Genomic DNA, 26,559 nt, shown 5'->3' with positions numbered 1-26,559 from the left:
AGAAATAACTTAACCAACATATTTAAGCTCAGTAGCTCTGATGCCTCAGGTTCATTTCCTTAAGGTATCCATTGTATGTACCTTAAGTACCTGTAAGTATTATGTGTGTATAATTTGTACCTTATCTTACTTGTATCTAGTGAAACGCTGCAACTTTTTCTAGTTTAGCTTGATGGCCGTCCTAGCTTTATGTCTAAATCTGTTAGTACACAGTATTCACAAAATAAGTAAAAAAATATTTAAAGAATTGACTTATATTTCAACTTTTGTTTTCAACGCCGTACCTTTCAGAACGTTATCTGTCAGATAATAATGTCAAATTGTCTGAGATGTCAAAAGTGTCAAATCGATGTTAATTTCTGAGCTTTCCAAGTAAATTGTTGTAAACCTGTGATAATATCCTCATAATTCTCTTAAAAATAACTTTGAAAGTTAGTTACCGTTAGCAGTAACAATATGTAAAGTGAAAATACAATTTATGGGAATAATAGATTGCATCAAGAGTTCGGCAAAATTCGGTCATGATGAATAACAATCAATCCCAGAACTTTTCTGTATTATGCGGTGAAATATGTAATCTTTTGTACTTAAAGGAATATAATAAAGAGAAGGTTAACACGCTAATAGATGAGTTGAACGCTAAGCCTTATAAAGTGGAGTTATTTGTTCGTAAAACGGTAAGTTTACGTGAAGCATGGCCGAGAGTGTATACCTTTTTAATATATCTTAAAGTGACTAAAACTGTGAGTAATGTTCTATTTTTATTCTTTTAGGATGCCGCTCCTTTGATAACAGCCCTGTGTTTGAATGTGAAACCTGTTGATGAGTTTCTAGCAGCCAAAACTTCACACTTAATCAACAGTATTATAAGTAAGCAGAATCTGCAGTTTGATACTGATTATCTTTGGAAGGTGATATCATGGCACGTGGAATGTTTGAAGAAATGTTCTGAAATTGTATTGCCTGATATTTTACATAGTATTCAGTGTATATTACATGCAAATCCTCAAGCCAGTCACAAGGTTTGTATGTGCTGTTCATTATTAATGTTCAAACTATGGTTACTTTTAATCAGCTTATCAAATAATGCTTGATTCAACTTATTTGATATGCAAAAAAAATATTTTAAGTTGGTACCAATATTTATAATCTTCACAAATTGAGTAAGTCATTTGTTACGCACAGTGGTAGAGTCACAAAACCATTTTTGTTTTCACACAAAAATAATATATGTTAAATGTTGACATCAAAGACAAAATAAACTAAACATGTCAAATTCATTTTTTTTCATTTTCAGTTCACTGAAGATCTCATCGGCAGTCAAGGAATACTAACTACACTTATAGATCCTAACAGGAGTCAATTGACTACACAAAATCTGCTTCAAATATACTTAATATCTTTCAAATGTATAATAAGCCTTATATCAACAACTGATGATAATAAAATTGAATCCAATGTGACACTTGAAATGAAAGAACGGATCTCACAAATAGTTGTTAAGTTTCTAATGAAAGGATATTCTAAGTCTCATGATGAATTTTTGTATTGTAAGGTGAGTATTTTTTATTATAGTGTAAATGGTCATGTATAGACAAGGTTTAAGTCTAGTATATAGGTAAATTTTTTTTTGATGACTAATTTGTTTGCGCTTCCCAATCTCTTGAGTAGTAAGAGTAACTACCATAAATAAACAATGAATAAAGAGGACTGCCTTCAAGGAAAACAACTCCACTCAAACCTAGAAAATATTTTTTATATACTTACTACATCCTTATCCAATCTCTATTCCATAACTATTCCGAAAAAAATCCTGTTGAAAACTAATTAGAAGCCTATTAATAAGATAAAAACAAAAATATTTATTCTGGACAGGTTACTTACTTAGGTTTTGAAGTTGGTGACTATGTGGTCTTAGGTTTCATTGTCCTGTACCTACCTATACCTTTTTTCGAAATCAGTTAAAAAGAACTATAGAATATAAACAATGTTTTATTACAGGTGGTAATTTCAGCCCTTAGAGTATTGTCACAGCTCTACTTCAATGATCCTAATATAAACATACTCTTGCCAGAAGTGATGGGAATATGTCGTTATTTCGTTCTCTTTGGACTGGCAACACAAGCAAACAAGCCGGAAAAGATAATGCCTGCACAACAGACTATAGCTATGCCTCCTGTTGTTCATAACTCTAACCCAAAAGGTGGAAAGGTAAGACTGATTGTTTGTTTTAAAAGTATTTATTTCATTACGTGCACAGTATTAATAGTTACAAAATGTTATAGAATTTGATTATAAAAGCTATGGAAAAATGTATGTTACGAATGCAGAATGTTTTTGCATTAATGTAACATATCTCCTGCAGTAGTTGCATTGTTTTTGATCAAAAGTTGAAACAGTGGTGGTAGAGAATCAACAACTGAACGCGGACCACGCGGACTGCGACGAAGTTGCATATTAAAAAACAAAAGGTCATTACAGACACTGGCTACAACACCTGCAGTATGGAAATACACTAGGTTCACACCAAACGCGATCGGTAAATACGTTTCATCAGCGTCGTAATACACGACTATTAGCATTTCGACAAATGCCGTCGGACTTCCCAGGTTCACCCATTGTCGTATATGATTCTCCATTGATAGCCATACTCCTCGATTCACACCAGTCGTTTGTGGTGCGCAATTATAATCTGCGTCGGGTCCACCGCTGCCGTAACCAATCATGTGACCTAAATCGTAAACGGTACCGCGATGAGTATAACGTATTGTGCGTAATGCGCTAGCCAATGCAGGCACAGCCAATTGAATACCATTGCTTGGCCGAGGTAACACCGTCGATTGTATAGCGTCTAAGTCGATTCGGGCTCGCACTACAACAGGGAAATTAAGGTTCAATTGACGATTGAAAAGTGTTGTGATACTCGTTAGTGGCGCCGTAGGGTTGTTATCCGTTTCGCCCATGTCTCTAAGAGCCACTGCATCTGTAGCCACGCTTCCACGAGGTGCCTCTTGAAATATGCCACCGCTTACGGGGGCTCGAAACCTATCAACACGATCAGGATTTTGAGCAGCCAAGCACTCTGACGGCTCCTGATCAGAGTTGGTTGTGTTGGTATGTTTGTTAGGTGGAGTACGTTTTTTTCGCATTATTAAATCGGTAAGAATAGTAGGCCTCACGCATGCTGGTAACATAACGGATACACTATTGTCGCTATTTTTCGGAACATGCGGTGGTAAGGGGAAGCCATACGGTGCGCAATTTCGGGTATTCACTTTGTCCACCTTACATAGATTTCTGTTAGCATCAGCGCTGTACTCGCACGGCGAGATGCATCTTGCTGGAGGAGCCCAGTCTGTAATTCTTATGGTTTTCGGATAGCCTGCAGTGGTGCTATTGGCGCTGGTTGTCCATTCTTTGTTGCAGAAATCCCAGGTGCCTATTTTATCGACGAAACACCATGTAGATATATTGCCCATGCACGCACTCAAACACGTTGGATGTTCTTGTTGCATTATGTAACCGGTGTAATAGACGATTCTCGGCTTGCGCACATTCCTGCAAGGTTGCAATTCTCCGTCTGTGTACACGATACATTTACCATCGATGCAATCGCCTGCACACTCCGAGCCTGATGTCGTTTCAGCAGGTATTGTGGAAACGTAGCGGTTTCTGGGGTCCACTTCAACACGGTTTGAATACGCCGACACTGCACTCCACCACACTAGTGCCAAGCACAAGGCTTGCACAACGCCTCCAAATGTTCTTAATTTAATCATTTGTTGTTTTTGCGACTGTTTCTGTCCGATATGTATATAAAAAGTATTGAATATGACTACCACACGTACTGATATCCTTCTGTTCTGCTCTCGCTTAAAGAAGTGAACGAATATTCGCACTTTAAATAACTAAGTACTGATCACTGACTCACTGTTAGTGGTGGTGGCCGGTTAAATGTCTTAAATTAAATAATAATGGCGTGAGCCGACGATGATAGGATAGGTGCCTACGATGTGTAATTAGACTATGGTCGAATATGTATGACTAATGTAATGGCTAAATGTTTAAATATCTGAGAATATTACTAGAAAGCTGTGAAACCAATTATTATAAAACCTTACGCTTTAAGTTAGTTAGTGCTTTGCTTATGAAAAAAAAACAGTAGGTACTATACAATTGAATAAAACCTATTTGAACGATGTAGGTATAACACATACCAGTTTGAGTATCAAATGAGCTTTTGTTAAAGTACGTAATATTCTGTATTCCAGAAACAAAAACTAAGAAAGCAAAGGAACAATGCTATCGAGAGCTTGAAGAAAGAGATACCGGTGTCAGACCGTAGTCTGATGAAAGATGTGGACAACTTTGAGAACAATTCTGCTTACAAACCAGCGAGTAGGAACTACTTGGAGCCGCAGAAAGCGAAACATTACTGGGCGCTGACGAGTGACTCCGATATGTCTGATGTAGAGAATAGTAGGGAAGTAAAACTGATAGCTTTGAGATCCAGAGTTAGGCAAAGTGCTTCCAATCTTCTGCTGGTATTGGTCAAAGTAAGTATTAAAAAAAATATTGTGTGTTTCTGTTTTTAACATAAGTTACTTGAATACTTCACTGAAAGTGGCCTGAGTTGTAGTGTATGTAACTGCAAATTATGGAGCTTTTACAGCCTTGCCTTATATTTCGATTATTTGTTGTGTGCCAGAATCTTTGCAAACTTTGACGCTTCTTATACAGAGCTATGCAAATCTCTCAACGATCCACGAAGATCGTGCACGAGTCGCCTCGCTGTCATTCGACCTGCGACTCGATTTGCATGGTGGTAGTCGATTTGACGACTAAATTATTGATCTATCGGAGATTTGCACAGCCTTGTGTATGAAGGGCCTTAGCAACATCGGCCACTATGTTCAACTAGATACTAAACTACCATTTATGACTCACTCGTCATGTGCTCAGCTGAATAATACTTGTTTAATATGAGTAATACTTACCCACTTCCTACTGGGTCCCTGACGTCGAATTATGTAATTTGTGGTGGTAGTGGAAAATCACAATGGCTACAGTCAGCGTCAAAAATATGTTTGCACTGGTACTTTATCAAAAGTATACTGAAATGACTAATGTACTTATATTAGGTTTAGAGTAATTTTACAATTACTGTGTGTTGTTGCCAAATTGTATAAATAAATTGATATTTTCATACAGAAAAGTACGATTAAAAATGTGTCAATGTACACACATTTCTGACGCTGTCTTTATCTAAATTGTAGATACCTTTATGAAAAATATATGCATAGTATAAAATATTTTTTTTATAATTAAATTTTCAGGTAAAAGAGAAAAGAGACATATTCGGTTACTGGTGGGCTCTAATGCCTGATTCTCCGGACGCTAACAGCTGGTCTGCAAGCGAGGCAGCTAAGAAAACGTTAGCATACTGCGCGGTCATTGACCCCATAGCCAGCAGTAGAGCTAGTGTGCTCAGCGTCATATTAGCGCTTCTATCCGGTTCAAGGATGTACTTGTCACAGGCAGAAAGCAGGTAATAGCTGATAAACATATTAATACACTTCTTAGTACATACATGTACTGCATTTTTCAGACTGAGCTGCCATGAGAAAAAATGTGTACCCTCATTTTTCAATCGTACTTTTTGGTATGAAATGCTATTAGACAACAAACAAAATTATTATAAAGTTTATGTACAGTGGACTCAAGGCCTAATCCCTCCCTGATTACGGGAGGAGACCCTTGCCCAGCAGTGGGACATAAATGGGTTAAATTTATTTATTTATTATTATGTACAGTATTCATTTTATTATTTTCATCGATAAAAATGCTATGGTAAATGTAAAACTAACAGAAGAACTAACTTATTGTTTCTGACTGTACCAGAGGACCCACAAAATGGTTAACCACTCACAAATTTGACTGAATTATTGAATTGTTTATGGTTAATCGACGTGGGAGGCGGATGGTCATATCTCGTTATATATTTTTTTAATTTAGCCCGCAGCTTTGCCCCCGTGAATTTCCAAAAATCCTCTCTTAGTGCTTTTCTACACTTCCTAAGGAATCTTCATATCAACTCAGTAGTTTCGGCTGTGCATTGTCCGTCAGTCAGTCACTCAATAACGTAAGAGTTTTATATATATTGATTGATTAGAATACAGGATTAACGCGAACACGCATTTTACCATCAAACGTCTGACGTTTCGGCGCAGGTTGCTCTGACTGTAGTCGGACTGACTGAGTAGACTACGGAGTCAGACTGCGACCAAATAATTCTCGTATTCGTATATTATGTATTACAAACTAAAACTTCTTTCTATTCTTATTTCTTGCAGTAAAAAGGAAAGCACATCATTCATCCCGTTCTCAGAATCTCTAGGCTACATGATAACTTGCATGCATAAAGCATTGCACAGTACATTGGAGAGCGAGAGAAGCCACGCGGTGATCATAGTCGCGCTGAAGTGCTGCGCCGCGCTTGTGCAGGCCACGCCTTATCATAAGATGAAGGAAGGACTTATTACACAGCTTGTTATGTCTACCAGAAAGTTTTTGGTACATAGAGGTAGGTTAAAGGAATTTTGTTTAATGCTTACTGCCTTTTGAGGTCCTGAGTTCTATTTTAACAATTCTTCTGTTTGAAAATTGGTTTAAAAGATAGGATTGGTTTGTAGTTGTACTGATGTTGTAAATTATGTTAAAGTCTTACATGTTCTAACAGTTTTATGAATAACAATGACGATTCTAAAGTATATTATTATGTCTTTTTTGTTACTGCCCCATAAGAAATACTTAAACATTTCAATTGTGTAAATTTATGATGATGATGTCAAATTTTTACTATTGTTAGATCAAGGAATTTTATCAGAATATACCTAATGTTAATTTGAAAACTAATTAATTTCCAGATGTAACACTACAAGTGGGAGCATTGATTACAATGGGTTGCGTACTTTCCGTCGACCCGAAAGTAGAAGAAGTAATCAAAGCCGTAGAAAAAGATGCAGTCCCTACCAAAATATCTACCAGTATGAGTTCCTCAAAAGTGCCTTTAAACACTAGTATTAAGTTTGATACGGAAGAATGCGATGATTTTGAGGAAGGGTACTCGGACGATGAAATGTTCACTGCAGTTGAGGATCAAGACGATTGTGAGGAAAATATCGATGGCCATCATTTCAGAAGTTGGATTTTAGATATCTGTTTCAAGAATATGGGATGGATCTTTAGAGGGAATGAGGTTGTGGTGAGTTCAACTTTTTACATACATGCATTCATACATAATGTTTGTTACACCTGAAGGTAAAAACAGAGGTGTATGAAATACACCCGCGTTTCTCGATTAACAACTAAAAACTTTGTATATAGTTTTATTAGTTAGGCTGTCCCTAGACAGACAATATTTCGGGATAAAATTGCACAATATAACCGTCTAGAGTCGGCCCTAGACAAATCTGTTCTCTATGATTGTCTATGTCTACAATACAATATTTTTTTCTAAAGTGCTAGCTGCGAAATACTTATACCTAATCACTCCCGCGAGACAACTGGTAACGACTTCTTATAAAAAATACCAAAGATAACTGACTGATTGATTTGAAAAAATGACTTTTCATCTTGACACTAGTTAAGTCTGGATATTGTTTTTGGTATATTCGATAAATTTACTATGGTCATTAACACTAAAGCTACAATTATATTGTTATCATAACCTGTAGACACCTACACGAGGCAATCGTGATACTCCAATTTGCTATCTAGTTTTAACCAGTTTCAAGTCTGTAATAACAAAATATAATACTCAAACTAGCTTTATCGGGTATACTTAAAAAACAAAGTCCAGTAAAATCCGGAATGTGATTGACATGTGCCACCTCTTGACCATAGACCATCACTTTATCAGCTGTCCCAAAAACAAAATGCAGAGTAATCCAGTAAAATCTGGAGAAGAAGTTTAAGTCATTGCTTGTATCGGTTTTGAGGAAAAAAATGTTCATAAACACTTAGATAACAATATTAATGAACAAAACCCTGCATTTTTGTCAAGATGCTTCCTTATTCAACCCTCGGGCCTCGTATCTAGGTCATCTAAGATGTACCCATCAGCATTGCTTTCAACTGAAAATCTGTGATGGGTTTCGAGAAGTTCCCTTGAAACTTCTGAACATTTTATAGTAGCCGTTTACATGTTTAGGTTCTATGATTATTTTAATATTTAATACCCGGTAGGCCATACACTATACAGAGACCGTTACGAACATATGAACTACATCATTTCTTATTTTTGTCAGACCTATGGCTCGCATTTGCATATCCCATGGAACTAGCACTGTCACATTCCTATGATACTTTTGCCTTTGACGTATATCGTAACTTCATAACGTCCCGAGTATAGCCAATAAATCTTCATATGAATAAAGATCTGGAAGGATAGTACCAAGTGTTTAGTCCCTGCCTACCTTATGGCAAAAAAGTGTGATATTATGTGTGTACATATGAATAAATATGTATGAAATTTCAGCGTTGCAAAGCCTCAGCGATACCAATCGTGTTAGAATCTCTGCAAGTGCTTTCGGCGGTCGCGTTCCATCACCTCCAAGATCTGTTGTACCCACACATTACACTGTTGAGTGACATCCTCAGTGAAATGCTTCAACACGAACATCAAGATGTTGTGCTACAGTCGGCTAGAGTTGTCAGTATTATTGGAGATGGGATACAGAAATTAGGTAAGTGGATTTAAGAACGTTTTACTGCTTTTGATCAAAAGCCGTACTCAAGAATCGGATCTAAGACTGTGTATCCGATTCTTGAAGCAAATACGTAATGGATTTAAGAAATATTTTTATTTAAGATTTATTATGAGTAAAGATATTGAATGTTAGTAGATTATAGCCTATAGGCAAGGTGCGTAGCATATTTCAGTAAATTTCGTTTAGTTGCAATCAGTTGAAAAGTGCGAAATACTTTTATCAGTGGTACGTCCTTCGTAAACATGTCTTTTTTAATTATCAGGACAATACTTTCTATCGGTATTGCGTATTCCTACTTGAGTATTGTTTAAAAAAGAAGTAGATTTGGACCAAACCTTATACTAATTCTCTTTTCACAGAACAAGTGGATCAATCACCACCATTGAGCCAGTGTGTGTACATGTGGGGCAAGCTACTTACTCCATTATCGTCCGTACTACAGTGCCATGAGAACACGCCCGCCAAAGCTATGGTGTGTGACTGCATCGCCAACATTGGGGAGAGAAGCTTCAAAGAGTTGCCGGTAAAATACACCACCTTTCAATCAGTCCCACTTTAAAGATTTTAAATTATCGTGGTTTTTTCACACACTACAAAATTGCTAACGGGCCTTAAACGCGGTGAGAATTTTAAGGTTTACGATGCAATGGATTGGTGGGCGACGATGTTCCTGGAATTGGGTGCTTGGGCTAGGACTAGGTTGAGGAAGAGAACTGAAGCTCTGCACTGGTCTGTTGGGCAGAAGTTGGTGTTTAGGTGGGTCTACTTGTTCAGTTGTAATAGTGTGGTAGTTCTCTTGTAAATATTTAGGATCATCAAAGTACGTAGGCTTAGATTGTCCTGGGAAAGGCCTTTGGGGTCCAGAGTGGAAGCTTGTTAGACAAAATGCAAGACCAACTCACCCAGATTGGACTCCAATTGGCGTCACTACCTCAACTAGTGTCAGACGTTCACTCTATTAAAAGTGAGCTGAATAACCTCAAAGAATCCATCGAAATGGCACATCACCTAATCAGCAACTTTTCGGACAAAGTGAAGTCATTAGAAACAAGGATAGTGGAGGTAGAGAAAATTGCGAACGAAGTTCCATCTCTTCGAAATGAGATTGTAAGGCTCAATTATGAAATGCAAAATAGAGATCAGTGGGCCAGAGCCAATAACGTTGAAATACGTGGGATACCCCAGAAGAAGAATGAGAACCTGTACGAGATAGTCCAAAAAATCACCAAATTGTCAAATATCAGCATACGAAATGAAGAGATAAACTACATAGCCCGGATACCTACTCGATTACCGAATGCAGATAAATCTATTATTATCGCATTCCACAGCCGATATAAGAAAGAGGAATTTATTTCATCTGCACGCAAGAGTAACCAGCTTACCTTATCACACCTGGGCTTTTCATCAAATACTAATTTCTATATAAACGATCATTTGACGCCTGCCAACAAAATGTTACTGAATAAAGCAAGAGCACTGGTTAAAGAAAAACGGTACTTATACATCTGGGTCAAACACTGCAAGATTATGGTAAAGAAAACAGATACATCACCTACTTTTTTCATAAAAACCGAGAAGGACTTATTAAAAATTACATAATACAATATTCATACAACTTTAACAATTTTATTGTAAACAGTTTGAGAACCGTACTCATAACCGTAGTCTTTTGTCTTTATCTATACAATACAAGCGTGAATCATCTTCGACCGGCCAACAACTTATCGCAGGTAAGCACTCTATTCACACAGTTATCGCGCGCTCGAGTATGCGAAAGCTCTTGCTTTCCGGTCATTTTTGCTTGCGCGCTGTCTTGCTCCCTCAATGACTTTGGCTTTTGTGTGTTGCGCTTGTTACTCATACGCAGTGCTAAATTTTTTCAATCTGCCCGCTCTTTAGATTTGTTTCTAAATGTTACTCATAACATTTATTTTGCGTTCAATAATGTTATTGGTGTCTCTCTGCCTAAGTATTATATCAATTATGTTTTTTTGCAAATCATATCAGAATTTTCATGTTACAGGGAGCTCATACATGCAATAAACGCGTGTTTTTATCAGCTAATTGCAATACTGTCTTTCATACAGTTATTACATATTCAATCACTCCTGTACTGTGATTTTACACTACGCATATTATATTGCTGCCGCCAACATAATCACTGCCTTTATATTTATTATATATTTATATCTAGGCTTTGTAATAAAGCTATTGCTTTGCAAAATAGGTAAATGGCTGCTTTAAATGTTTATTATCAAAATACGAGAGGGCTGCGAACGAAAACACATATTTTTAAACGTAATTTACTCATGAATGCGTACGACGTTGTTGCCCTGTCCGAGTCTTGGTTACTTAGCAGTATTGCTGACAGCGAGCTCTTCGACGATCGGTACATGGTTTGGCGAAGAGACAGGAACTATCAGTCAACGCGAGAAATGTACGGGGGTGGGGTGGTTTTGGCCGTGCGTCGTGACCTTGCTGTGATTGAACGACCGGAGTGGCAATCCTCGGCGGAAGACCTGTGGGTCACCATCACTGTTATGAACAACAATGGTCGTGTCGCACAAAGAATACATATATGTACGCTTTATCTTTGCGCGGAGAAGCACGGTAATTCGTTCAATGTGCAGTTACAAAACTTTACGGATAAATTGTCAACAATAGTTAACTCATGTATCAACGATATTTTCTTAATCGTGGGGGATTTTAACTTAAGCAATATAGATTGGTCTTACCACGGAGATACCCTAGAGCCGATTGGTACAATCGGTGACACCCAATTTCATTTTTTAGATACTCTCTCAGAATGCAATTTAAAACAATTCAATTTATGCCGTAATGTAAACAATAGAATTTTAGATTTGGTGTTGAGTAATCATCATTTATCTGTCTCTGCCTGTGAAGATCCATTAGTACCTGAAGACGCGCACCATAAGTCTCTTCTTGTTCATTTAAATTCTATTAGCATGGGCGCATTGAAATCCTCTCCTAGAAGGAAATATCTTTATGATATTGCAGATTACGACATGATTAACTTGAAACTCAGTGAATTCAATTGGGAGGAGAGGTTGACTTCTATCCCATTAGATACTGCTGTTGAGCGTTTTTATGACTGTTTATACGACCTTAGAAATAAATATGTTCCCAGTAAGATCGTTTACCCCACACGATATCCGCCTTGGTATACACCAGCCTTAATTAAAATACTCAAAGAAAAACATAAATTTCTTAAAAAATTCAAGGTTTATGGCAACTCATCAGACTATGACACCTTTAGTCTACTTCGGAAGAGAGCTAAAAGGGTGGAAGATGAATGTTACCAAGCTTACCTAAATAGTATGGAGGAATCTATTGTCTACAATCCTAAATTATTTTGGGCATTTATAAAAAACAATAAACAGTGTTCCAATAATTTACCCTCCAAAATACAATATGAGGGAACTGAAGCATCAACAGGGGAAGATATATGTAACTTGTTCGCGACATACTTCCAGTCAACATTCCTTACCCCTTGTACACATACTAGTGGCTCTCCACCTGCAGAAAACCACAGGACATCCGAACTCACAAACATAGTTACTGACATTAGCATAGATTCCGACGTATTACGCAAGCTACTTGAGTCTGTGGATCTGTCTAAACGAGCTGGACCTGACGACATATCTCCTAAGTTTATAGTTAAATGCGCTACGGAGTTAACCAAACCACTGACTATATTGTTTCAACGGTCGATCACAGAAGGATATATGCCAGGCGTTTGGAAATCAGCATATATTACTCCTATACATAAAAGTGGCGATAAACAGTTGGCGGATAATTATAGGCCAATATCCAAACTCTGCATTTTTTCTAAAATATTTGAACGTATAGCATTTAATCAAGTATATTCTGCACTGTCTAACTACTTTATTCCGGAACAACATGGTTTTATAAGATGCAGATCAACAACAACAAATTTACTATCCTTTGTTGATTTCACCACGTCAAATATGATCTCTGGCGGTCAGGTAGACTCCATCTTTACAGACTATTGTAAAGCATTTGATCGTATCGATCATTCAATACTTCTGGATAAGTTATTAGCAGCAGGAATACATGGCAATCTGTTTAGATGGTTTAGCTCTTACATCAAAAATAGGTCCCAGGCCGTGGCAATTAATGGTTATGTCTCTAGGTGGTTAACTGTTCCCTCTGGCGTCCCTCAAGGTTCGTTGATCGGGCCGTTATTATTTAATATATATATAAACGACATCTACTTATGTTTTCAAAACTCTAAATTCCTACTCTATGCTGACGACATGAAAATTTTCAAAGCAGTTAAAACAACTAACGACTGCTTGTTGCTGCAGCAAGATCTTTTCAGATTCGAGGCGTACTGTTTAAACAATAAATTAGACTTAAATATTTCGAAATGTTATTCTATTAGCTTCACGCGTAAAGCAAATAAAATTAATTATGAGTATTCTCTTAGAGGCTCTGTGCTGAAGCGAGTCGATCATATTCGTGACCTGGGTGTCATACACGACGCTAAGTTATTGTATGACAAACATGTTGAATATATTGTTACTAAAGCCAATAAGATGTTAGGTTTTGTCAAAAGATCTTGCTCACAGTTCAACAGCCTTAAAATCATGAAAGTCCTATATTGTTCATACGTTCGCAGCTCTCTAGAATATTGCTCTCAAATATGGAATCCACACTATGACATTTATATTAATAGAATTGAAGGTGTTCAGCGTAAATTTGCTAGATTTCTAGAGTTTAAATGCAGGCAGAGAGATAGCAATTACACAGAGAGATGTAAAAGACACCATTTACTCCCCCTTTATGAGAGGAGAAAGATTGCAGACGTAAGTCTCTTGGTTAAAATTGCACAGTCTCTAATAGACTCTCCACATCTCCTCTCATTGTTGGACATTAAAGTGCCTAATAGAACAGTAAGGATTCCTGCATATCTATCAGTCCCGCATAGCACTACCAACTATAGGGGAAGCTCGTTCTTTCCAAGAGCGGCGCGTTACGTTAACCAACTGGCTGACAATCCTGAGCTTGATTTGTTCAATAAAAGTCCCGCGAAATTTAAACGTACTATGACCAATCAGTGGTTTGAGTCGGTTCTTTAATTGTAAACACTTAGGCACTTAAATATAAATTCATTGCTCTAGCTGTTTATATAAGTTTTTATATGCGAAAACACATAAATGGTTATTTGTTAAGTATGTAGTTGTAACCCTAGATTTAGAAACTGTTTGTTTTCCGAATAAAATAAAATAAAATAAAATAAATGCGATCGAACCTCGGGCAGGAAACGAGGTATCGTAAACCCTAAAATTCTCATTGCGTTTAAAAGCCGTTAGCAATTTTGTATTAGTCCTACTTTAGTTCCACTGATGGGACTGGAAATTCCCCACACGAATTTTATTGGGTTCCGTTATAGCCTGTCCTTAAAGTTTATCATGTAATCTTATAACTTGTTATTTGCCTGTAGGCATAGGTTAATTGGATTGGTACCTTTTGCCTTATCAATTATTAAGAAGTATATTTGTATCATTGATAATAATTTGATAACAAAGTGCATTTGCGTAAATAGAGAGCATCAGTTAATTATAATGATAACTCAGGTTATCAGTCAAATGTAACTATTAATAACTTTTATCTAGAAGAAATTGTAGCATGTATTAATTAATTATTTTTGTATCTTTTTTATGGTAGAATATTCTTTAGCAAAGTAGGTAAATGTAAACTAAGAATTTGTTTAGGCCATTTCCTTAAATATTTAAGGGAGTGGTATAAACGAAATTCGGCTAAGTGCAAGTTAGACTAGCATATAGTACTGTTTCGTATCATTATTTATAATATCCGCAAAAAATTACACCTTTGTTGTATTGGAGACCCCTAAAATATTTATATAATTCTGTTTAGAGATACAGACTTTTGAAAGGCAGACAACGAAGCCTCCCGCTTTTACTTTTGTAACTAGATGTTTTTACGTGTATGTTCCAGAGACACCTTCAAGTGCTATGTTGCACATTGCTCATAGGATCTTGTAGTGATGAAGAAGCGACGGTCCGCGCGGCCGCAGTGCGAGCACTAGCTATGCTGGTTATGTACCGGACACTCAGAGAAGTAAGTACTGTAAGCTAAAAGTAGCTTTACCTACCCAATTGAAAGTCTAATCAATAGGTACCCAACCGTTAATGTACTATCGAACCAACTGATTCATGACCCATTTTGCCGATAATTCGCTTGACACCGTCAAAACAGTAAGAATTTCGTCTCTATCGTCAAAGTTGCACTTAGGACATTTTAAACATGCATACGACTGTGTTATGATGTATCCACGACTACAGACAACTTTGACCTTTGTTATTACAGTGCGTAGATACGTTTTCGATAAATCACTCTTAATTTGAATGTAGAATATAAATAGTCTAAACTCTTTTCACTACGAAAAAATCTATTTGTGTCAAATATCAAATAGCACGTCATTTAGTAATCTGTGAAACAATTAGGGTAACCATTATAGTCGTTGCCCATCATACAGTGACTGCCAATGTTAAGGAATAATACGTTTATTTTAATTTCTAAAGTAAATAACCAGTTCAAATTAGTTGCGATATATGTCACTTTCAGAATATTGGTAACATTTTTAATTTATAGAACTCATGTCCGACGTTTGTGCGACAGGTGTGTAATTCGAAAAGAAAAAGTAAAAGTTTGTTGCAATATTTGTTAAGGATAACACATTTGAATTAACAGTATTCGCTAGTATTTCTGGTTTTTAAGTGTTTTATATTGAATTAGTATAAAGTTATTGAAACAAAGGACTGATGTTCTTTTAGAAAGAATATTTAAGTTGCGTTTATAAAAGAATTTATGTCAATGTTTTACTAAATAAAGATACGATTGACCAAAATTGTGTTTCAATTCCTTAACCGGGTAATAACTATACTGGTTACCCTATATTATTTAATTTTTATAGTTACATTATTTCCTATAATGGCTGAATAAACCATGCCCTGAGTGGGTATCGAACCCACTCCTGACGCGTCGCGGTCGTAAAATCAACCCACTACGCCACGGAGCCTGTTGAAAACGGTAGCAAAGCATTATTGTATTGACGCACAAAGATTTGTCGCAATAATGACAGATAACAAATTCATTACCAAGGAAACGAAGGTTCAAGCCAATTTCGACCTACGCGTATATAGACGCGTTTTAGAAAATGAGCACATGGTGGGTCATGATTCAGTTTGTTCGATAGTACTACCGCCCCTTAAAAAACCAGAGCCTCGCTTTCCATTTTTTTTTAATTTTATATTTTTTATTTATTAGATTTCTTTGACTTAATACTGCTTTCCATTATTTTTTATAAATTTTTTACCTTCTTATTTATTACTTAATACTGCTTAAAAAAAAGCTACTGCGCCACCGCTAGGGCTAATATGGCCCCATTGAAAACCTCTGGTCTTACCCATAAAAGTCTATTTCGGATAATAATTTTCTGAATTATTCGTTTCTCACAGTAGTCACTAGATATTGTTTGTATCTATATTTTCATAAATTATCTGACATTCTCGTTAACTCTTAAGTAGTAAAAATACTGCTACTTTCTTGTTTTTGCAGTACTTATTTGTTTCAGGACATCGGCTTCGTGAGTGATTGTGGAGAGAACATACTCAGAGCGTTAGCTGAACCCACGCTGGTTGTAAGAACTAAAGCTGCTTGGGCGCTTGGTAACCTTAGCGATGCTCTTGTTCTAAATATGTAAGTAGATCTGTTTAATTATTATGAATTAGGTAATAAAGAAATTTACTCTCTACTTTTTCAATCAGCTATCCTACGTTTGATTTCGGGCTTTCATCAATCTTTGTATTTTCGTCAAAATCGGTTAAGCGGAAATTATAAATACGCTCAGATATTTTTCCATATCACATGTTTCGAACTCCATTTTCTATATTTTGTTGCTAGGGTCAAAGTAATTTAGTGTGATAAAGCAGGATTTCTCCAATTAAAATCTATTTAACATTGCATTTAGTACAGTAAGTTTGTACTTATACGTATAAATGTTTAGGAAGACAATGATGTAAATAATTAAACATAGTTTCACAGACAACTCTGACTTTAATGCGTAGTAAGAGGCCTACCTATCTCCAAATATTTGTCTTCATTGTATTCGAAGGCGATAAAGGGCTTAAATGAAGTTTGTGGTAACATAATATTGGAATAATTGCCTAATTAAACACGCTTGTCAAGAGTGAATTTGCAAAGTTATGTATATATAGGAAATATCTAATATAGCATTGTATTTGTTGCCTTAAGAGTTTTGAGTTGACTATCGTCTTCTCTATACCACGAGGGCACGATATACAACAGCTGATTTGAAATTCTACTACAGAATGTAAGGTTGGATTGCGAATCTACTGTACTTTTAGGTAAAACATTCGCAACATTACCGTAATGGTGACGGTATTTAGAAATCGTTTTGGTACAGTAAAGCAAATTTATTGAAACTTTTATTGACCCCAACAAGTTCTGAGATTCATTTCGAAAAGAAGGGAATTCAACTTCCTGTTCAAGTTAACCCTAATTAAATCACTAGGCCCCATAACATTTTCACCCGAATGTTCTGCACTATCTTGCGGCATATTTGATCTTCCTAATATTGGTTAGGTGTATTTAAACAGGCTTAAATACCACTGTGTATTTATAGATCAGTAATAATTCTGTTTAGTAAAGATAACAATACTCTTAGGTACGATTCAGACCAACCGGCTCGCGTCGGGCCGGGCCGGGCGGCATTTTACAATGCGGTAAAGAACATTGAAATGTAACAACAGTAAATAGAGTTCATATTTGCAAGCAACTTACGCATATCTATCTCCGTCGGCATCCCGCGACGCGTCGCGACCTGTCGCAGAATGCGTTCGGCTGTCGCGACGGCCGACCGGCCCCGACCGGCTCCGAACGGCGCCGTCGGCATCCAATCGGCTGCCGTCGGGTCCGTTCGGAGCCGGTCAGCTGTGCGTCGGGAAATACGAACGGAGATTACGGTGCAGCAACTAGCGAATCATTGAAGTTGTGTTCTTCAAGCGACAGTTAACATATTAAAATCAAAAATGGATACGGAAGAAACACTAATTTCTTTAGTCCAGACATATGATTGGATTCCAGCGGACGCTGTCGGCTGCCGCGGCACGCGTGCGGCTACCGCGGCAGCCGTACGCATACCGCAGTAGCGGTACAGCTCCGACGGACGCGTTCGGCTGCCGCGGCACACGTTCGGCTGCCGCGGCACGCGTACGGCTCCGTTCCGATGCGGGCCGACGCTAGCCGGTTGGTCTGAATCGTACCTTAGTAGGAACTTTCACTTGTTTCATAATGCAGTCCTTGCGTCACTAGCGCACTTATTTTAAAATTTGGTATAATTAAGCTTAGCGACTTACGTTAATAAAGTTATCTCCACCTTTTTTTTTATAAATAACATTTCGTTCACGGTCTACATTAATGGAAACTTCCAACACGAGACAAAACATTGACTAAAATAAATAACCCCTCTGATGTAATCGTATACGTTCGGATTACGAAAGTATACGAAGACTTAACACGCACTTTGTTGCAGGGAGGAGCCGAACTCCGACGAAATAGACGATGACCTTTTGTTTCGCCTCCTCGAGGTCAGCTTACAATGTGCTCTCGACAACGATAAGGTAACAAAACGTAATTCTTATTGTCAACACCCACTGTTGTGACGTCATAGAACGTTTTTTCCCCGTCTGTTTGCGCACGTACCACGGGAATATCATTCATGTTTTGCATGCTTGAGGTCTGTTGTGAATGACCTGCTTTATAAAACAATAATTGTAAGTTTTTGCGTAGTCCCGAATGTAGAACTGGAACGTAATTAGAAACTGGTACATGATATGGCACGTATAATAAGTAAATACTTGGACGCGTCCGAAATCTAGGGACAAATAAACCTATTTTTAACAGGATTCAAGGTAAAAGTTTTGTACGCCTGCACTGGATGGCACGCAGTATAAACAATACACATACAACAAATACAGATATTTACGCTAAACGTATCTTCTCTAAATACTGTAAAAAAAATATACATAGTCACTTGACTGCGTGTCTAATGACCCTCAGACAATTATACTTGACATTATAAAATGGAAGTGAGGCCACCTAATCAATGTGAAGATTATAATCAAATAAAGTTTTCATGAAATAAAGATAATTTGTAAGACTTACTCTTCTTACACACATAAAATTCTGCCTTTTCAAATATGGATAGGCAGAGACCAAAGAACGCCCGTTGATACGATACCTACAAACTTCCTTTGTTTCATTCACATCCATACATCTGATCTTAAAGGACGACCTTCATGCTTTAAGTGAATAAAAATGCTTAAAATTTAAAACTATTTCAGTATTGTGCCTTAAAATGGTACAATGACTAGCTATCAATTGCATAAATTACCTATTAAGATACAGCCGGTGGTTAGATCTCCTTCATTTAAGTAGTAAATATATTCTAAATAACACAGCGCTCATATTTTACATGATATCAGTTTAACAGACGCTAAACTCTTACATTTATTTAACATTCATTTAATTTTAAGTAATTTTCTGTTCCAAAGTAGTATTATTTTGATAGAATATAAATGCTTTGTTAACCTTTTCCCATTAATACACACATTTATTTAATACAATCATATTTGACCTAAATATATATGAAGGTCATGAAAGAACACTATAATAAATACATAAACAAAATCTAATATACTTCTATTTAAACCAGTATTATAAATGCAAAAGTTTGTATGATTGGATGATTATTACTCCATCACGCCAAAACTACTAAATAGATTTTGATGAAGCTCAGCAATGTTGTAACTTATGTACTAAAAAACCATAAAGGCTACTGAAACATTTGCTTTTGCCTGCGGTTTTGTCTGTGACATAACATCAGCCGTGTAGTCTATGCAGGCAGTGTAGTGAGAGGCAGTACAAATCTATACTAATATTATAAAGCTGAAGAGTTTGTTTGATTGTTTGTTTGTTTGAACGCGCTTATCTCAGGATCTACTGGTCCGATTTGAAATTCTTTCACTGTTAGATAGCCCTTTTATCGAGGAAGGCTATAGGCTATATATTATCACGCTACGACCTATAGGAGCAGAGTACCAGTAAAAAATGTTACAAAACCAGGGAAAATTTTAACCATTCTCTCTTATGTAACGCAAGCGAAGTTGCGCGGGTCAGCTAGTATAAGTATACATAGATAGTATAAATATCATATCCTTTGAGTCATATAGCGGTCATCTGGTGTAGATAACCGTTACAGGGTTTCCCTGTAGGAAATAGTACTTTCAATATTATTTAATGCATATAATATTTTTTCCCGTATTGTTGGCTTAACCCACTATGTTATTGTAAACAAGTATGTTATTATTTGTACGAAAGTTATTTAAATAATGCTTCAATGAATTATGTCATGGAATAAATAAGTTATTATCCTTGAAGTTGTAATTTGTATGAATTAATTGCTAATAACAAAACAGTTTATTATTTTCCTTTCAACTATTTAGGTTAAACACAAAAATAGAATTAGCAGAATATGTACTCCAATATTGCAATACCTATACCTAACATTATGAATTCGAAATGTATGGTGATTGTTTCTCGATCACGCCGACACGACTAACCCCGTCTCTGAGTACATTTAGCGGTAGTTTATCTATTCAATAACGTTTTTTTTATATGAGTTTTAACTATATTGAATAGATAAACTATCGCTAAATGTACCAAAGACACCGGGGGTAAGTAGATTTTGATGAAATTTGGTATCTAGGCAGAAAAGTTATAATTTAGTTTAATACGTAGGTTACTTTTTACCCGAGGATTATTTTCACGCGGCCTTACCCCCGGTTTCTTTGGTAGATAGTTTATCTATTCAATATTGTTAAAACTCATATAAAAAAATCTTATTGAATAGATAAACTACCGCTAAATGTACCCAGACACCGGGGGTTAGTCACGGGCAGGAGCTACTTAACTACTTATAAAAAAAACACTTATTATAACTAATATTACAGTAAGTCCTTACATTGACATTTAACTATGCAACTATACGTTATCGCCTAAGGGGAAATTAGCTAATCAATGCGCTCTGGGTCATTGAACTGCAGAGTACTGAGCACGTGTACGATTGATTTTACCGTATGGCTTGCATTTTGATTTAAATGTATAGGGTTTCGCAATTAGAATGCAATTTTTGCTATAGTTCTACTTAGAGCCTTGGCATGCACAATTTGTCTGGATAATAAATATGAGTTCTGTGTATTATCAAATTTAAAATTGTGTTTGCCTGCATCAGTCACGAATCTTGCATACAAGACTCTCTGACGATAGGTGTATTATATGGCCGAAAAGATAATAACATTAATCAAATTGTGGATACCCTTAGGTGCATTATCTCGACTCAAAATCCTGCGAAGTATTCGAGCAATTGGAATATTTCGCAACTTATTGTCGGATTTCATAGAAAATACATTTTATTTTGTCTTGTTCTTGTGAAATTATAAGTTTTTCTTATTGATTACTTGACATAAATGAATGCCATGAATTATGAACTACGAGTAGAGATTTATATTTTTATTTTTTTGTTTTACTTAAGAACAAAAAGACTACGGTATTACTTTAATGAAAATATTTTTTCATTAAAATAATACCGTAGAGGTATTATAAATTACTATATCAAGATTATCTATAAAAAATAAACTGGTTTTAATTCCAGCAATAATAAAGATTTTATTTTTGTGATTTTTTACTGTTAATTAATAACTATTTATTGATCAATCAAACGTTTCTGTCCACGGTATTGGTAATCAATACAAAATATACGTCTAACAATATAAAGTTATAATGTTGTAGAACGTTATTTAACAGGTTATTGAGAGTTTACATTATATGTTCCAACACATTATACAAGCAATAGCTATAATTAGCGACAAAACCACTAGAATTACATAAAACAATGTTCTGTAACACGAGTAGCGGCTATCAAATGACCATAACTATCACGATTTTGCAATACAGGTGAAAATGAGCGCGACTCGTGGCCTTGGCAACCTTCTAAGGCTGATAAAGAATGAGAATATTATGCGGAACACGCAAATAAAGACCTTATGCGAGACGGCTATAATGAAGCTTTTGGACTGCGCGTGCAAAGTGAACAATATGAAGGTTCGGTGGAACGCGTGCTACGCTATGGGGAATGCGATGAAGAATGAACAACTGTTTACTTGCTTCAGTGGATGGCAGGTGAGATGATTTCAGTCTTGATCCCTAGAAAAAATATTTTTGTTTTTAAAAAGACAGCTCTCGCAGTAACAATTGATCTTGTGTCGCGGGGACTTTTACAAATATACTATATTATATAATATACAACTATTTGTGGATCGCATAAATAAATGTTCCATGTAGGAATCGAACTCACGAAATCCCGACGCAATGGTTGCGGCTTGGCGACTTTAATCACTGCGCCAAGGAGGCAGCCCAAAAATTATTATTCGGTGTTGCACTTATTCAGAATAGGTGCATATTTTTCCACCCGTCATCAAATTGATATAATATTCTAAAATCGGTTTTACGAGACTCTTTTTGGTCAAAACGTCACAATCTTACTTGTAAAGCTATCTATAAATATAATAGAAAAGTTAACCCTTACTAAAGTTCTTGAGATTCATCTTGATTACAATTTAGACGTTGTTTTTACTGCGTAGTAAAGACTGATAGATACGTATCTGAGTTCACGTATAGACTTTAGACTTTGTTCGATTCTATACAGTCTCATTGATCAACGTATTCCTTGTTATGAAGACTTGATGCAATCAATCAGGGTTTATTATGACTAGTCACGAGTTCTCAATAGACGTTTGTTTTGTCCTTGTGACATTATTTGTAAACATTACAAAGTTCACTTGAGGTAAATTGGAATCGTTCATGTAGGCATTACGATTGACGGGGAATTATAAGAAATGTTTACCGGTCACTGGGTGAAGCCACGTCAAAGGCCGTCGGGCGGCTTGAACAACTTTTACACTTGGTTGACTACTAACCATATGATGAGAAGAAGAACTAAGTGGATAATCATTTGCGACAAGAAAAAACCCTATTACTTTTTGCATTACAGTTTACGTTAAGAAAGTTTTTAATGAATTTTGTACACTTGTATATCTTTTCAATACGACTACGTATTATCTGAAGAATAAATTCAACTTTCTATCAATCAGATTTTACAAGACATCACTATTTATGCTGCATACAAGTGCAATGTAATCGCACATAAGAACGTTTTACGTTAAATACTGTTTAATGTTCCTTTAAAAAGAGGTTTTCTTCAATAAAGTTCCATTTTCTCAGGGCCAAGTATTCCCGAGTTTCTGCAACCTAGCGCAAGAGTGCAAGAACCTAAAAGTGCGCATAACAGCGGCGACGGCACTGCGGGCACCTATCGTGCGTGCACAGTACGGCGCCAACTACGTGCCAATATGGCGCGCTATACTCACCGCTATGGAAAACGCTGCCAATGTCGATGACTACAATGAGTATAAACATAAGGATAATCTTATTGAACAGGTGAGTTTCATGCGAAATTTATATGCTGTTGGCATATGATAAAAAATTATTTGTCGTATGGTATGAAGAAGAATAGAAAGAAAGTATAGGTAAATTTTAGAGTGCGTTGCTACGGATGTGAAGTTCCGCAGAATGGACCGCCAATCGACCAATGACACTGCTCCCACTAAGACGCAATAGATCACGTTTCAATTCCGTTCTGCCGAGCTTTTCTTCAGTGAAAAGCACTTTTAAGCCAAAATACCTGCAAGGCTTAAAGACTAAGAATCATACTTAGACCTTTAAAGTAAAGCCGTGTGACGTCATTGACGTTCATTCAATTAGTATTCAATGAATCGTTCAGTTAAACATATGAGCCACATGACTCATTGGAAATTTTCTCCGGTAGAATGGAATGGAATATTACAATAGACGCTTATCATTGATGTCATGTGTTTGGTATGAATAACCTGTGAACTATTTGTAAGTGATTGCGTCAAGAGAAAAAAATCGTATCGTCAATTGAAAAGCTTTTTTTATCGTTTGAGAGCTGTTGACCTTTGCAGATTTTGTTTCCATAGTACTATACAAGATAGGGTTTTGCATGACATCTTGAAACGCTAGATATTATAGTTTTAATTAAACACCATTGATATTAGAAGCTTACGTTATCAAAATCTCGTCAGAAGTCTCAATAAAATCCAAGAAAGTATGCATCTAAACAATTTTCTACTATAATTATTCTTTTGTTACAGTTATGCGTGACTCTCGCCCACTTATGCTGTCTGCTAACTCAAGCCGACTTATCCGACATTCTGGACCCACTAGTCTTCCACTACGACTGCGCTAAAGCCCTCTTCACGCAAGTATGTCAGAAGTTACCGCCGGAAAACGCGTCCTGTTTGAAAATACTTCAAGCCGCCAAGTATGTGACTGTAGATTTGACAGCCGCGAATGATACGCAGATGCAAGCACTCAATATGTTACAGGATATATTTATTTTTGATATGTAAAAGACGACTATATTTATTAGCTTAGCCTTCAAACTATGATGGAGTCGGCTTTCAGTCTCACCGGATGCAGCTGGATACCAGTGTTTTACATGGAGTGACTGCCCATCTGACCTCCACAACCCAGCTACCTGGGATATAACACGATACCCTTCGGTAAGACTGGTTGTCAGACTTTCAAGCTTCTGACTACTGTTAACGACTGTCAAAGATGTTCCGAAAATGACAGCCGGGACCCACAATTTAACGTGCTATCCGAAACACGGAGGAACTCGATATGTATAAGATGGTCACCCATCCACAGAACAACCTCGGCAAGCGTAGCTTAACCACAGAGATTGATCCATGCGGCTGTTGTTAATTAAGCCACGAGCTCCTCTGTAAGAGACGACTGTTATGAGAAAAAGCGTGATATCACTTTACGTAAAAACTTTATAAACGGTCAAATAAAACTGTTCCCTCCGTGGTAACAGGCGCTTGGCGTATCTTGAATGTTACGATACAGGTATACTCGTTAGGTTATGGTATATGAGTGGAGGGTATAAATGCAAACGCAGCCAAAATTCATCGGAAGGAGAGGCTGAATTTTGAATTTTACATTTCTTGCATATGTAAATGGAGCGTATTTATGATCAACATGCAAGCTATAGGAATAGTGTAAGCGATTGTTGCTCGGAATTTTCAGTTACGACTCGAAATTATATATTGTTTTCATTAAGTAAACTGTAGTTTATGCTTCATTTCGGCTATTGAACATTGCAGAATCTCTGGTTCTGTAATATTTTATTTTAAAAGACATGTTACCCTTTGTACTGCAGTAAAATTATCTGCATAAATTAAATAAATAAATAAAATGACGTGTCCTTATATAAGTGCCCACTACACCGTAGTACATAAACGGTACTAATTCACACAAAAGCTATAGAGGCAGATAACATGACTTTGTTTACTTGAAGATTTATACACAGATCTGTTTATTACGCACGCAATTTGGGAGTTATGTAAGTGCATTGCAGACATAATAAATACAGTCTAACTTTTGGATTAAAAATAATCAACGTTTTAGTAAATACATTCTTTGTCATAGTGCATTTTGCGTAGGTTACTAGTTTTCGGCGTATCCTAGTAGCTCTATTCCTAGTTTCATTATAGAACTACTGGTTTTTTTTGGGTCTATCCCACTAGTCCCGTTGAGTTGTCCCGTGACGGGACAACTGGCACTATTTTGTCCCAGCTGTCCCGTGGCGGGACAAGTGATACTGTTTTGGTGCCAGTTGTCCCGTTGCAGAAAATCACGGGACTAATGGGACAGACGGAAAGGTCAAAACAACTGGTTCCATTGAGTTGTTGTGTGACAACAGGTACTTGGTACTTCGGTAAGATAGCAGATGATAAATTGTACGCTACTCTATGTAAACTTTAAATTCACAAGAAGTTTTTTTACCATTTAAGCTTTTCACTTTATAATTAACTAGCTGACCCGCGCAACTTCGCTTGCGTCACATCAGAGAGAATGGGTAAAAATTTCCCCCGTTTTTGTTACATTTTTCACTTGTACTCTGCGCCTATTGGTAGTAGCGTGATGATATATAGCCTATAACCTTCCTCGATAAATGGACTATCTAACACTGAAATAATTTTTCAAATCGGACCAGTAGTTCCTGAGATTAGCGCGTTCAAACAAACAAACAAACAAACAAACAAACTCTTCAGCTTTATAATATTAGTATAGATTTGACAAGAATGTCTATATCTATGACCTTCCATACCATAAATGTAAAATGCTTATCCGAAATTCCCTACTTGAAAAAACATAATGTAAGGAAACTAAAAATATATTGTTAACAGGCCCCTGAAGCAGCTCAAGCACTCAAGTCAATTCAATATGTACCTAATGTAATTTCAACTTATCTACTAGAAATTAAGTAAAAATGTACTACAACACAACGTATAACGTCTGCAAGTACCAAGTACTTGTTGTCACACAGCAACTCAATGGAACCAGTTGTTTTGACCCTTCCGTCTGTCCCATTAGTCCCGTGATTTTTCTGCAACGGGACAACTGCAGGGGCCGAAACAGGTCAGTAAAGTCAGTAAAAGTCAGTATTTTTGGGCCTGGTCAGTAAAAGTCAGTATTTTCGAAAATCGGT

At 36.6% G+C, this 26,559-nt stretch overlaps 2 protein-coding genes across 2 annotated transcripts; one reads left to right on the top strand and one right to left on the bottom strand.

The window, feature by feature from the left end:
- Nucleotides 1-351: 351 nt before the first annotated feature.
- LOC142977693 (HEAT repeat-containing protein 6) lies at nt 352-25,610 on the top strand. Its single transcript, XM_076121767.1, has 16 exons — nt 352-677; nt 774-1,022; nt 1,298-1,555; nt 2,002-2,211; nt 4,272-4,556; nt 5,337-5,548; nt 6,354-6,583; nt 6,927-7,264; nt 8,540-8,747; nt 9,131-9,294; nt 14,778-14,900; nt 16,417-16,541; nt 18,397-18,484; nt 21,879-22,103; nt 23,205-23,420; nt 24,155-25,610. The coding sequence occupies exons 1-16, from the start codon at nt 522-524 to the stop codon at nt 24,410-24,412; spliced, it is 3,345 nt and encodes a 1,114-aa protein (XP_075977882.1). The 5' UTR covers nt 352-521; the 3' UTR covers nt 24,413-25,610.
- On the bottom strand, nt 2,313-3,893 carry LOC142977999 (uncharacterized). Its single transcript, XM_076122203.1, has one exon. It carries the CDS (start codon nt 3,777-3,779, stop codon nt 2,343-2,345), a length of 1,437 nt encoding a protein of 478 aa, XP_075978318.1. The 5' UTR covers nt 3,780-3,893; the 3' UTR covers nt 2,313-2,342.
- Nucleotides 25,611-26,559: the final 949 nt, after the last annotated feature.

Source organism: Anticarsia gemmatalis, chromosome 13, assembly GCF_050436995.1.
Source record: "Anticarsia gemmatalis isolate Benzon Research Colony breed Stoneville strain chromosome 13, ilAntGemm2 primary, whole genome shotgun sequence".
NCBI lineage: Eukaryota > Metazoa > Arthropoda > Insecta > Lepidoptera > Erebidae > Anticarsia > Anticarsia gemmatalis.
Note: the sequence above shows the minus strand (reverse complement) of the source record. Positions and strands in the feature narration are given on the sequence as shown.

What these genes read in the sequence shown, in the direction of transcription:
- LOC142977693 (XM_076121767.1), top strand. Translation starts at nt 522, where the DNA reads ATGATGAATAACAATCAATCCCAGAACTTTTCTGTATTATGCGGTGAA. An exon ending in ATCCTCAAGCCAGTCACAAG is followed by an intron (nt 1,023 to 1,297) that starts GTTTGTATGTGC and finishes TTTCATTTTCAG; the next exon opens with TTCACTGAAGATCTCATCGG. An exon ending in GTGCTCTCGACAACGATAAG is followed by an intron (nt 18,485 to 21,878) that starts GTAACAAAACGT and finishes TTTGCAATACAG; the next exon opens with GTGAAAATGAGCGCGACTCG.
- LOC142977999 (XM_076122203.1), bottom strand. Translation starts at nt 3,779, where the DNA reads ATGATTAAATTAAGAACATTTGGAGGCGTTGTGCAAGCCTTGTGCTTG.